Below are 13,696 nucleotides of genomic sequence, written 5' to 3'. Positions count from 1 at the left end.
GTATAAAACTTTGTAACAAATGTTTTATATTGGTCATAATAAACAGGCGTGTAATTTTTCCGCGAGATTTTGTTTATTTTTAGATCAACATCATCAGCAGGGTATCAAGTTTTCTTTGGCTACTTTTCCCTTTTCCTCCTTCACGCTCTCTTCTTGCCCTCTCTCTCCTCGGGCCCCGTGAAGCCTAGCGGGCCGGCCAGCCATGGCTGCTGAGCGGTGGTGCATCTAACAAGCCCTCAGCGCTGGCCTCGGCATTTGGCTGCCGAAACCACCTTTTGTAAGTATGCACACGCATAGGCAGCCAGTCCGCAATGTCCTGTGTCGTGAACCTCACTAAATTCTAGTCAGCGGTAACTTTGACGTTACTCAAGGGTGACGCCCATTTAACTCCCCTTTGCCGTTATTTGGGGGCCGTAATCAAATCGCTTTGCCTTGATTAGACTGCCGCCTCGTAATGTGTCGGATCAACTTGCCCGTTGTGGCAAGTTGACCGGACCTTTCGTGGTGAGTCATACTTTCCCCGTAGGCCGCTATTGGCGTACAGGAAACTCGCGTGTGTCCGCAATGTTGTGAGCGCTGCACGTCTAGTATCGCTCCGAGGAGATTAGGGCGCCGGTGCTCCTTGCCCCTAAGCTGCTTACACAGAAGTGAGCCCCCTCAGAGCTGGGAAGTGTTGTCAACAAAGCGAGGATGGCCACTTGAGTCTTTCCGGGCAAACGGGTCGGTGCGAGCGGGTGACGGTGTCATCAAGGTTGCTCCTCCGGAGGCCTACCTTTCGATACGCCGTTTCGTTTCCGGCCTTGTTTCGGGTTGCAAAACTCGCGCCCCGTCGCAGGTCGCAGCCTACCGGCGGCCGCCCGACCAGCCAGGATGCAGCTGAGCAGCCGTGCCAAGCACCTGCTGCACTGTTGCCTCTGCGTGGGGCTCATCCTGGTCTTCGAGGTGTTCACGGGAGGCATACACCTGTGGAAGTTCAGCTACGACGACCTGGACCCCGTGGCGCAGTATGGCTGGCCCCTGACAATCGTGCTGTACCTGATGCGGCTGCTCACTGTGCTGGCGCTGCCCCAGTGCATCTGCAACTGCCTCGGCCTGCTGCTGTACAACGCCTTCCCCGACAAGGTGCGCCTCAAGGGCTCGCCGCTGCTGGCGCCCTTCATCTGCATCCGCGTGGTGACGCGCGGCGACTATCCAGACCTTGTGCGCGCCAATGTCGCGAGGAACATTGAAACCTGTGCCGAGGTGGGCTTGGAGAACTTCATTGTGGAAGTCGTCACCGACAAGCCCCTGGGCCTGCCCAAGCACCCGCGCATCCGCGAGGTGGTCGTTCCGTCCACCTACCGACCCAAGAGCGGCGCCCTGTTCAAGGCGCGCGCTCTGCAGTACTGCCTTGAGGATGACGTGAGCATTCTGGGCGACGACGACTGGATCGTGCACCTCGACGAGGAGACGCTGATGACCGAGGACTCTGTGAGGGGCATCCTCAACTTTGCCCTGGACGGCAAGCACGCCTTCGGCCAGGGCCTCATCACGTACGCCAACGAGCGGGTGGTCAACTGGATCACGACGCTGGCAGACAGCTTCCGGGTGGCCGACGACATGGGCAAGCTGCGCTTCCAGTTCTGGGCCTTCCACCGGCCCCTGTTCAGCTGGAAGGGCTCGTACGTGGTGACCCGGGCGGGCGCCGAGCGCAAGGTGTCCTTCGACCACGGCCCGGACGGCTCCATCGCTGAGGACTGCTTCTTCAGCATGGTGGCGTACCGCGAGGGCTACACCTTCGACTTCATCCCGGGCGAGATGTGGGAGAAGAGCCCGTTCTCCTTCTGGGACTTCCTGCAGCAGCGCAAGCGGTGGCTGCAGGGCATCTTCCTGGTCGTGCACAGCGGCGCCATCCCCCTGCGCCACAAGCTGTTCCTGGCGCTGTCCCTCTACTCGTGGGCCACCATCCCGCTGAGCACGTCCAACCTGGTGCTGGCTGGCTTCTGGCCCATCCCCTGCCCCGCACTGCTCAACTTCCTCTGTGCCTTTGTCGGGGCCATGAATCTGTACATGTACATCTTCGGCGTCATCAAGTCGTTCAGCCTGTACCGGCTGGGGCCCGTGCGCTTCTTCCTCTGCCTGCTCGGCGCCCTGTCCACCATCCCCTTCAACGTGGCCATCGAGAACGTGGCCGTCCTCTGGGGCTGCTTCGGCAAGAAGCACCGCTTCTACGTTGTCTCTAAGCAGCTGCAGCGCCCCATCAATGTATGAGCTGGCCAGATCGTGTTTGTTCAGTTCACGTGCTGTCGTGCGCCTCGCCCCCCCCTTCTTTTTCCCCTCTGTTTTTATACTAATCTAAGAATGATTGTTTCGCCCTGTGTGCACTAAGTTATTTGTTACGCTGCTTTTAGTGTCACGTGATGTAGGGTTGTGTGTGTAAATGCAACGAGCCACGCCACATCAGCACCCGCAGTTGTACTGAAGGTAGGCGCCAAAGAAAAGTCACTGGGCTGGCTGGCCAGCCCACGCGCACATTATGAAGAGAACAGTTCTTGACGAGGGAGGCCCTTGTGTCCAGCCCAAAGAAGCATGCTTGCCAGGAACAAAGCGTATCTATCGCATGCACCAACACCATGCTCCTGGAGTGGCACAAGGAGAGAGTCCGCACCAGTCTAGGAGGAATCAATCTGAGCGCACCATTTTGCAGCATTGTCATAGGAGCCTAGAACACACCATGACTCGTATTGAGATTTCTATACCTGCAGCCGATTTGTGGGCATTCTCGCGGTGACGGTGCCCCTTGCTCCGAGGCGGGCCCCTTTTTACCAATGCGCCAAGTGCTTCTGTTCCGCTTGTGTAGTCAAGACACGTTACTTGGCGGAGTTGCCGTGTTTCTTTTTAGTCATTGTGTGGTTGCTAGCCTGGTTGCTACATTAGATGACTGGGCGTCTTAAATGTATCAAAACTTCTCTGAGGTTTTGCAAATAAATGCCTGGAGCAGATCAGTGTGGCGTTTTTTTTTTCCTCCCCCTGCCATCCTGAGGTGGTTGTTTGTGAGGAGCATTTAGGACGTTTTATGAAATTTTTCACTGTACACTTACTATTATAGATTACTCTGAATATTTTGCGCATCTTCTTGTGAGAGTATTTGTAAAATTCGAACAGTGTTTTCTGTTTGGCGATTGATTGATTAAATTTAGATGGCAAAATCGTGTACAATTTAACTGCCAAACCATTTTTTCTCGAACAATTAGAATATCTAGTTCTTTTGATTCCTTGTGCAGTACATGGCGGACGTGATGTAACATTTTCTCGGGGATCCCACTTACGGAAATAAAAAGACCAAAATTTACTGAAAACACATACCTGCAGTGTGACATCTTTTGATGAGCCACATTATTAATCTTGTATTAAATCATTATGATTATTGTCCAGTGCTGCACTTTCATATATAACTGTACCATTTGCTCTTTTCTTATGCAAGGAAGACTCAAATGGCTGCGAGGGCAAGTGTTGCATTGGCTGTTTCCAGTGCATGTGTCCTGTGTAAATAATGTTGGTTTGCATGATTGCTGCCATGTGAGGCATATGGCCCCATAATGCATTTATACACGTGTGGGTATAAGTATAAAAAAACTGCATGGGCTTGTAATTGACATAAAACCAATGCTAAGAGTCTGATAATGCAAAAGCACCCAATGAAAACCCATTATAGGTAAACTGTTTTGAGGCTCTTCTAAGGCTTGTGGTGTGCTCCTGCCATCCCATTTCAAAACTCGCGTTGTTCATAGGCGACAGCTGTTGGTGAAAACAGCATAAATATAGCAAAAGGTTCAGAATTGTCTGAGTTCCAGCTTGCTTTTTATGACAAATGTATGTGAGAGCTAACTCAGCCTCGAGCCATCCACACAAAAAAAAAAGAAAAACATAGCAAAACAAAATATCCTTGTTTGAGATGGGCAGGCACGTGCAGTGGCGTTCCATCATCCTGTCTTTTGGTTTGAGCACTTCAATCTTTTGGTTTGAGCACTTTGGTTGTTCTACCATCGCTGTTGTTTACTTTGATCTCTGATAACTTGCTGAGCCCCCCTGGTCAGCCTCTGTAAGCAACTCGGGAAACACACTACTATCATTGATTAACCCAGGTGGTAGAGCAGCTTTATTCAATAGGCTTCGGGTTCGAACAGAGAAGTGCAAATTAAATTTTTTTTTCAACCCAATTCCTCGCCCACCCCATGAGCAGTGGGCAGGCCAGCGTGCCAGCACAGACCACTCAGCCCAGCGTAACCTGGCGAAGAGGGCATGGGCAGCCAGTGAAGACTAGGACCGGACGGGTTCCCAACCATCACTGCCTCCAGCTAGTTAGAACAAGTTACTCATTTACCCAACCGCCTTGAGGTGGATGGTGCTCAGTCATTTGCACTACACGTTCAAAGGGGACTTCCCTTTTCTGCATTGCCCCGTTATGGAGGTGCCTTTGTCAGCTCACAGCAGCATGCTCATGTGCATTGGCCCAGATGTGCAAGTGGGCTCAGCTCTACAAAGTGCACTTGGAGCGGGAGGAAGACTCGTTCAACTTGGTGCCGTAGCATCTGTAGGATTTTGAGGCTCTAGCGCAACATGCTTCAAGGACAAACAAGCACTTTTTAAGGGTTCTGAATGCAAAAAGCATTCATGTCCAATTGAACATCTGACATGCTTTGCTTTTACCCCAACATTGTCAAAGTCCTCTTGCTGCTTGAGGCTATTTGCTTTGCAATCCACTTCCACCTTGCGCTTTCGAATGGCTTCAGTCCGTCTCCCACATGTTGAGCCACTGGTTATTTCACCGTCCATGTGTTGGGAGAGTAGACGAAAATGGTGGATTTCGCTGCCTGTCTCTTCGCTCGCTTGGCTGCATCCTTCTGCCCCCTTGCTTTGTTTGTGGTGTACTGGCGTGGACAGCCACCGTTCACTACTGCAGATTTTACAAAAGTGCTGACACAAAATTTTCGTAGTGCGCTTTTTCGCTGCTATGGGTGCCTACCAGCCCAGGAATCAGATGGTCAATTGCAGTGTAAATAATTATTTACAGCTTTGCTAATTGCGTCAGTTTCGTTTTCAATGAAACGAACACTGAGGTGCCCTCTGTGACAGGAAGGTGCTCTTGATGTTGCTATTCTCGTCTCGCCACAGCCGGTCTGGGCGAATGCATGAATGCGTCCAGACCATCCATGGTTGCACGCCCCCGGGCACCATGACGTCAGTTCCAAAAACTGTGACATAATGCACAAGGAAAAGGCAGCGCGCACCAATGGCAGCCAGCATTTATGTTAATCACAGGAGCCCTGACGTCTGCAGTTTGGGGTGCGGTGCTCAATGCGTTGTGCTAATGCTGATGTCAAAAGGGCATCAAGTCGGCTTTCTCGTGCGTGCAAAGATTAAAACTGATTTTAAGTAAGTTATCTGAACGGTTACAGTTAAAACTTCCTGGGAAATATCTCCATATACAAAGGAAGCTTTTTGCATAGTTATCTCAGCTTTGAAATCCCGTGTCACCTCGGGTTATGGAATGCTTCAAAGCTACGTGGTCTAGAAGCCATTTCACTGTTATGAACACAGATGCCCACGCCAGATTTTTTTGCTCAAGGGGCCATTGAATAAACTGGGGACCAGGAAAATTGAGACGACATTGTGGCCGTAGAAGAAGTCTTATCCTCATTCTGACCTCAAGTTTCATCCCCTCAAAGAGGTAGTTCGCTTGCAGTGGTGGCAACAGGCTTCATAGCGGCAAGTTTGTAACAACAAAGTGTTTGAGATGGGCATCATGGTAAACCCATTTGGACATCTACAGTAGACTTTGGTTTCAGTGGGATGCTTCACTACAGCCACTCACGTCTGGTGGCAACAGAGTTCCGCAAGAGGGTCACAAGCAATCATAAAGGGAAACATGCAGATGTGCTGTCGACCAAGAAGAGTGCACATGCGCAAACAAGGCGTTATGTTGGTCAGCAGGCACTTAGTCAAAATGCAGGTACTTCGAGGTTTCCTTTAGTGACTGCAAAGCAGTCTTCAAGAAATCGCTAATCGCTTTTCCTAGCAATCAGCTTTATGTTTCCCGTTATATATCTTCAAAAAGTGCTACGAATCAGGAGTGGTCCCATAGCAGCCGTAGTTAAATGGGTGGCAAAATGTTTCACCAGAGTAGAAAGCCAGGCCAGCAACTGCATCACGGCACCTCCCTTGGCTAGCCTGTTCCAGCTGTCTCCATTTTTCACATTGCAAGGTTAGCGGAAATTGCCCAGCATATTTTAAGCCACCAACAATATTGCTGTCACGTAACAGCAGGTGCGCAAATTCCACGCCGCATTTCGCAAGTTTACAGATGGCATGCATGCTATAGAAATTTTGCGTGCCATTTTACAGTTGCAATCGTATCACGTGACTTATTATGTCGCATTGCTTTCAAAGTCCTCGAACGGCCAAAACAAAAAAAAAATTGTGATTCATCCACGCTTCCATGTTTTCACGCTTGCATTCTGAAGCTGCAAGACTAAAATACGGCATGCAAGAATAATGCTCTGAAGTTACGTCAAGTAGTACGATGATTTCGTTGCATTAGCACTGCTTTTTGGTGTAGAAGCTTGGTACTTTGCTGAGCATTGTTAGCTGAAAAAGCAGGTAAAGACGCCAGACTGAAAGATTAATTGCTTCAGTCTTAACAACAAAATACATGGTTACAACCAATAATTGTAATAACTAGTTTGAGCAGAAAAAAGTCATTTAAGGGGGACACTGCTCTTAAAAAAACTTTTAATTTTTAAATGAACTCTGTGAAACTTGTCAGTCTTGCTGCTTTTCCCCCACTGATTTCAAATGTGGCATTATTTTTTTAGGTGGTAAATTAGTTCCGAAGGTAATTAACCATTTTTGGAAGAACAATAGACAAAACAGTGTTGGTCATAAAACTGTAATCTTTACAGTTTCCAGCACTATGAACCCTGGTGAGTGTAATACGAGAATCAGGTTTTTGAAGCATCGCTTGGAACTAGTTTTACAGCTCATTAAACCTTGGTACCAGTGGAAAGGAACTCATGAGTGCCCATTTCAAACACTGAAGTTTGCCATGTTTGCCAATATTGCCATATTTGAAATCAGTGGGGGAAAAGCAGCAAGACTGACAAGTTTCACAGAGTTTACTTACAAATTAAAAGAAATAGTTTTAAGAGCCATGTCCCCCCTTTTAAGTATTTGATGGTTTTTATCTAGCATTTAACAAAAACTCAACTGTACAACCAAGCAGACTGAGAAGTGCGTGTGCCAGCTCACTCAACACAACACACAGGAGGGACAATGCCTTCCAAATAGGAGGAAGCTGCCACATCACCTCAACCTGTTTTTTAATCACTGTTAGGTTTCACATTACCGGTGCAATAATTTCATTTCATTTTTATATTTCGGTGAATAACATGAACCTGGTGGATCCAATTCACCCAACTGTAATGACACAGAGCTGAGGCTTTCCTTTTATCTACAAGGGGCGAGAAATACGCTCCCTGCCAATCTTATCTCCTGGGTCAACTGGCAGCAGTCCCTCTTTGGTGTCCCCTTTCTCTGCTCGCATGGCTCTGGAGAAGGCAGCAGTCGTGAACTTTTTTGGGTGGAAAGATAGAAACAGCCGCGCAAAGAATGTGTGACGCAACTTTTACGATTAAAAGTGTGCTTCGTAACACATGCAATGCACCCATGATCTTTAAGGGGCAACACTGCTCTTTGTTTCTTTTTTTTAATAGCTTTTATTTTGCCAGAGGGCATAGATTAGGGGGTTTGAGTTGATGTTGACGAAAGGTGATTGAATGAACATGAAAATATTCGCTTCGCGTATGACATCTAGGAGGGAACGATGTTGGGGCTCATTTATCCACGAGTTGTATGCGGATGCATCGTCGTAAGTAAACTCCATGAAACTTGCCAGCCTTGCTGCTTTTTTTTCCCAACTGATTTCACATGCCAATATTTTTTAAGTCAGTCCATTAATTCCCAAGATAATTTGAGATAATTAGTCATTTTTGGAAGAACAATAGACAAGACAGTGTTAGTCATAAAACTTTAATCTTTACATTTTCCAGTACTGTGAACCCTCGTGAATGCAGTAACAGAATCGGTTTTTTGATGCACCGCTTGGAACTAATTTTACAGCTCATTAAACTTTGTTGGCACCAGTGGCAAGAAACCATTTCTAATTCCCATTTTAAACACCAAAGTGTAATGAGCTGTAAAATTAGTTCCAAGCGGCGCATCAAAAAAACAGATGCCTTATTACAGTTTTATGACTAACACTATTGTCTACTGTTCCTCCAAAAATGACTACCTAATTATCTCTGATTATCTTGAGAACAATGGACTGACTCTAAAAATAATGGAATATTTGATATCAGTGGAAAGAAAGAAGCAAGACTGGCAAGTTTCACGGAGTTTACTTAAAAATGAAAAGAAACTATTTTAAGAGCCATTAATAAAAAGTTTCCGAAGACTGGAGTTGATGGATACTGTCAGGCTCAATTGTTATCTCCAAGATGATTGTTAATGAGGTAAATGACTGTTGTAATAAGCGAATTATTTCAACACATAACATGCATCAACCTTGGTGGTGCTGCGACTTTTTATTGTTATACCCAATATATATTGTACCCAACATTGTTATAAGGTGGTTTGACTATTGCACTACTCTGACACTTGTTTGCAGGTTGATCCTTTATTTGCTTGCAGTTTCAAACCAGTAGTATTTCAGAATACCAGGTGTCGCATGTGAATGTTGAGTTGTATACAGCGAGCTTAGGAGGCACCAGCCATCTTATGTGAACCACGACATGCAACCTTCGTTTTTAATGGTTACTAAAGAATGCAGCAATTTCTCAGTCATAACTTCCCGTGACCAATCTATTATGATGACTTTTTACTAATTGAGTCACATGAGTCTGAGATGAAACTTCTGGCATTCTGGTAGTGGGATCGCAGCAACCTTCTAATGTTTGCAAGGGATGCCATGCAGAGCGGCCTTCACGAAACACACGCCTGGTATCCAGCAGAGTTCATTCATACAGAGAAATTCTTGAGCCTTGCGATGAGAATGAAAAGATATCACAACAGGCACGTGCTGAAAAACTGATTTGCATTGGAATCAAATTCTGAATTTGCTGAGACCAGTGTCGACATAAGTACACTGACATGAAAGTGTATCGCTGTGGCAGCCAGACATGGTTTCCACTTATCAAGACGAGTCTGCTTTTCAGATGTGAGGTTTATTGCCGCCTGCTATGAACAAATGCATTTGCATATTAGGCTTTTGGAGAGCATGCCATTATATCCAGCTGTGTCCTCCTATGGCAGGAGAAAATATAAATGCAAATACACAGGAAGAGGAGCAGTTTGTTTGGTAAAGCCATTCACAGTCACAATCGCACGCACACACACACACATACAAAGCACAGCAGAGCTCTGTATGTGTGTACAAAAATATACATTATAATAAAGGCCAGATGAGACCACAAGTCAAAATTTGAGAACACAATTAATTTGGGTAGAAGTTGAGGTTTTTAGAATCAAGTGGAAAATAGACAGAAATGACAAGAGGCACACAAGTTAAAACATTACACAAATGTCCAGTGGTCATCCTTATTGTTCATGTAGCTGCTATACAAAGGACGTTCTTTCATCTACTAACAGAAGAAACAAAAAAGGAGGACTCCATCAGTAGGGCTACGAAAACAAAAAATGGGTAAAAGAGATTATTGTTTCTGATTATTAAGTAGGTTCAGTGGTCAAATCAAAGAAAGCGGCCAGTTGTTAATTAAAAGAAAAGAAAAATCCAGCCTGCACTGATTCTGCAGGCAGTTTCTAGAGTGCTGTTTGAGGCATCGCGCTTGCAGCAGCAGCACTGGTGGTGTTTTTCTTCTTGGGTGGAAGATTCCTAGTGGGCCTTGGCAGTGCACCACTGGTAGGCGTTGGCGAAGAGCTTGGCCCAGGGCGAGGCAGGGAAGCCGCCCTTGTGGCGCCACTGCTGGGGCACGTAGGCCCACTGCCAGGGCAGGGAGCAGCGTTCGGGGTGGGGCATGACGGCCAGGTGTCGGCCGTCCTGGGAGCACAGGGCGGCCACCCCGCGGGGGCTGCCGTTGGGGTTGAGTGGGTACTCCTCGGTCGGCCGGCCCCCGTCGTCCACGTACCGCATGCCCACCAGCTGCCGGGCCTCGAGCTGCTCCAGCAGGGAGTCGTGCCGGAACTCAAAGCGGCCTGCGCATCAAGCGGTGGTGAGGGCGGACGTGAGAAGGGCGTGGCTTTATGTCTGTTCGATCAACAATCAGTGCCAAGCAGTATCCCAGTACCACAACGAGCGAATTTGGACGAACAGTATCCCAGAAGAAAATGATGGCTTAGACCACCTGGTTTGCTCCTAAGTTTCCAGGAGGGCTCAGGTGGTCCCTGTTGGTCCAAGTTCTCTTGGGTACGAAAATATAGATGGAATACTTTGTTTTCTGAAGTGTAATATCTGTTACTTCAGGTATCTCATGGAAAAGCCTGAACAAAAGTTTCACAAAGGAAGTTATTCAAAACAAGCACTGCATTACAAATGAAATATTCTATGCAGATATAAATGAATCGAAGGATAATTGTTACGATTTAAATTTATAAATATAAATATATGACAAAACAAATTGGAGACTGGCATGACTGATGTGTAAGTTTCGCATCTTCTCAGCTTATCACCCCCTTAAATCAAAGCCCCTTTGGGCCTGTAAGGTCTTTAGTAAACATATAAATGAATAAAAAATTTATTCCACGTTTGTACACTAACTGTAAGAAGCAATGCCTTTGCAAAGACTGTGTAATGCCTTCAAGCTCTTAAGGTTAAACAAATGAAATGAAATAAACAACGCACAAGTGGTATCGCAGGCTTTTGAAAAATCAATGCTTACATGTGTTTCTATAAATTCCAAATTCAGTAAATTGCGAAGTTCTGAGCCAATAGGGCTGTTTTTTTTTTTTAAACCTTCTCTTTTGCCAGTTCGTCCACACTAATATACGGCGTGACTGATGTGACGTAAAACTGCACCTGCCATGCAGCTGGGTTTGGCTATGCTACCTCTGCACTATTTGTGCACTGCTGGCACCAGTGTGCACTCAGCGTTGGTGTTTTAAAGAGAAGCCCCAGTGCAACGAATAGGGCAGGAGATGCACTGACCTTCTCCGTGTGCAACCCAGACACCGAGGACGGAGCCCTCCATTCCCTTGAGCATGATGGCTGGAGACGGCTCTATCTGCACCGTGGCGAAGCGGCACTCGAAACGGCCAGACTTATTGTGCAGCAGCTGGGAGCCAGGCTCCACAGATCCGGATGCTGCAGAGTCGGGACAAACGAAAGAGGAAAAAACATTAGTCATACATGTTGGCATCGCGTGTTGTAGGTGTGAGAGGCAGCATAACGATCAAATCTGCATATCATGAACTTATGAACACTGGTTGCAGTTAACAACATTGCCCACTTAAATTTGAATTTCATCCATGCAGGACAGCATGGTAGAATCTTACTGATATATTCTTAATAGCACCGTAATCAACAGGCACAAACAGGACCAACTGAGAGGACATCATTCAAACACGCCAGGAAACAGTGTTAGGAGACCCAGAAAATGAAACCATCAGCAACAGATGCCACAAGGTTCACACCGCTTGCAAGAGTAAATAACCAGTGCTAATTTCACTTACATTGATTTTGGAGTTTAACGCGCCGACGCAACGCAGGCGATGAGGCGCGCCGTAGTGGAGGGCTCCGGATTAATTTTGACCACCTGGGGATCTTTATCGTGCGCCGAAATCTCGTACACACGGGCGTTTTTGCTTTTCGCCCCTTTCACTTACAACAAAAGCTGAACATTTCAATTCGAATGAAGACTGAGTGTTGGCTACTTGGATATGGTAGCTGATTCCCTCAGGATGTCAATAATCTCCTCATGTTGATCGACTTTGTCCGTGGGAACAGTGTGGACACTTAAAACAAGCCAGATTTCTCTCTCTCTCTCTGTGCGCATGCGCTTTTAAAAGTCAGCCTTTCCCTTCAACACTAACTGACTCGCCCAGAGAGCGATTGAGGTTATACCCACGGGTGGTGTACGGGGCCACCCAGCTGAGCAGGGCCATGAGCTGGCAGCCATTGCAGATGCCCAGGCTGAAGGTGCGCGGGTTCTCCTTGAAGGCCGCCAGCTGGGCTGCCACTTTTTCGTGGAACATCAGGCTCGCTGCCCATCCTGCAGAGAGCATGGTGAATGCACACTCAACAGCACCAACTATGCTAGCAAAAGCAAGTCCTCATACCCCCAAGACTTGGTTTAAGCAAATTTACAATGCATGCTTTAAAGTGCCTTTGTGCAGCCTTTGTCCGTGTGTTCGTGCCGCATGTCTTCTTCATGTTTGCATCACGGTCTTAATTTTTTTCAGTACCAGCGACATACGTAATCCTACAACACTTTTAGGAAATCAAGGTGTAAAACCGATTGCATTTAATGCGGGCTAGTTGCCACAGAAGATATATTTGTTGCTGCGGCTTAGAACAATGGCAGGAGTTGACACGTGTAGGCAAAAATCATTCCTCGCTTTCTGAACTCTGCACACATCTGAAATAGGTTAAATATTATCACTGGGTGCTTCACGAGCGATAACAATGAATGAACAATAAAAACATCACTAGCAATACAGCTTTCTGGCATTATATGTAAAAAGTTTTCAACGCACTGCATAAAATTGTGAGCCTTTGTTCTTATCTAGGACAAAAAAGCTTGTTTTATTGTGACCTAAATTGCTGTCAGCACTGCAGTATCTTTAAGGAAATACTAATTTTAGAAGTTTATAAATGATTGGGCCAGCCATAAAATTAATTTGAGCCTAAAAATTTTACAATATAAATTTGTGCCAGTAAGTTGCAGTTTCTTCAAGGAACACTGAACATGAAGCTGATCAGAAATAAATTCAATACAGTCGACAATTTCAATACAGTCAATATTTCAATGCACGTTCAATACAGCCGACAGATGCACTATGCATCTGAAACAAATACGAATTTTTAAATAGGTCATTGTTTTGATAAAAGTGGCTATGTTGGTACGCATGAGCAGGTGAATGTATACTAAATTCACACCCATCTTTTCAATAGACTGATTGTAAATCTTCACCCATCCTTTTGTTTATTTTTCGCCGTTCCGTTTATTATGCGCAGTCTCCCCTATAAATAAACCTGCTACAGAGTAGCTGGGTGCAGACGCACTGAAAATGGCCCACTTGTTGTTCAACTCGGCTCGTTATCGGCACACTTGAGGAAAAGGCTTGCAGCATCGCGGTGGCACACGGATAAGTCACTTGAGCCCCGTAAGATACAAGCGCAGCTCTCGAGTCGCACACTGATAAGCCAAGGCAGCTTTGCAAGGCTACGGCACTCGCTGCCAGAAATAAAGGGGCGTGAAGCACAAACACAAAGACTAGGGCATTACAATTCGTGGCAATGAACTGGTTCGCGCTGCACTGACAATCAATATGTCACACTGAAGCGTAAGCCAGTGCATTCGTCAATTGAACTGCAAGCATCATGCAGGGTATATATACGTCGCCTAATTAACAGCACATTTCAGAACAACAAGTATTCAAAACAACAAGTCAAGTAATTAAACAAAACAGACTGTTCGGTGAATGA

At 46.4% G+C, this 13,696-nt stretch overlaps 2 protein-coding genes across 2 annotated transcripts in view; one reads left to right on the top strand and one right to left on the bottom strand.

Moving 5' to 3' along the window:
* The first annotated feature begins 126 nt into the window (after positions 1-126).
* On the top strand, positions 127-2,984 carry Egh (beta-1,4-mannosyltransferase egh). The gene is made up of 2 exons (XM_077703066.1): positions 127-277; positions 836-2,984. Exon 2 carries the CDS (start codon positions 871-873, stop codon positions 2,248-2,250), a length of 1,380 nt encoding a protein of 459 aa, XP_077559192.1. The 5' UTR covers positions 127-277; positions 836-870; the 3' UTR covers positions 2,251-2,984.
* Positions 2,985-9,241: 6,257 nt separating this feature from the next.
* Positions 9,242-13,696, bottom strand: part of Pfas (phosphoribosylformylglycinamidine synthase) — a 36,643-nt gene continuing 32,188 nt past the window's right edge. Inside the window, exons 21-23 of the mRNA XM_077703056.1 lie at positions 12,117-12,260; positions 11,198-11,353; positions 9,242-10,248 (exon numbers count right to left, since the gene is read on the bottom strand). Coding sequence (XP_077559182.1) covers positions 9,929-10,248; positions 11,198-11,353; positions 12,117-12,260 — 620 coding nt within the window. The 3' untranslated portion in view covers positions 9,242-9,928. The remainder of the gene's footprint in view (positions 10,249-11,197; positions 11,354-12,116; positions 12,261-13,696) is intronic.

Source organism: Haemaphysalis longicornis, unplaced genomic scaffold (genome assembly GCF_048455015.1).
Source record: "Haemaphysalis longicornis isolate Haplotype H1 unplaced genomic scaffold, Haemaphysalis longicornis Haplotype H1 scaffold_3, whole genome shotgun sequence".
In the NCBI taxonomy this organism is placed as follows: Eukaryota; Metazoa; Arthropoda; class Arachnida; order Ixodida; family Ixodidae; genus Haemaphysalis; species Haemaphysalis longicornis.
The sequence above is the reverse complement of the archived record's forward strand: the minus strand, read 5'-3'. Positions and strand labels throughout refer to the sequence as shown.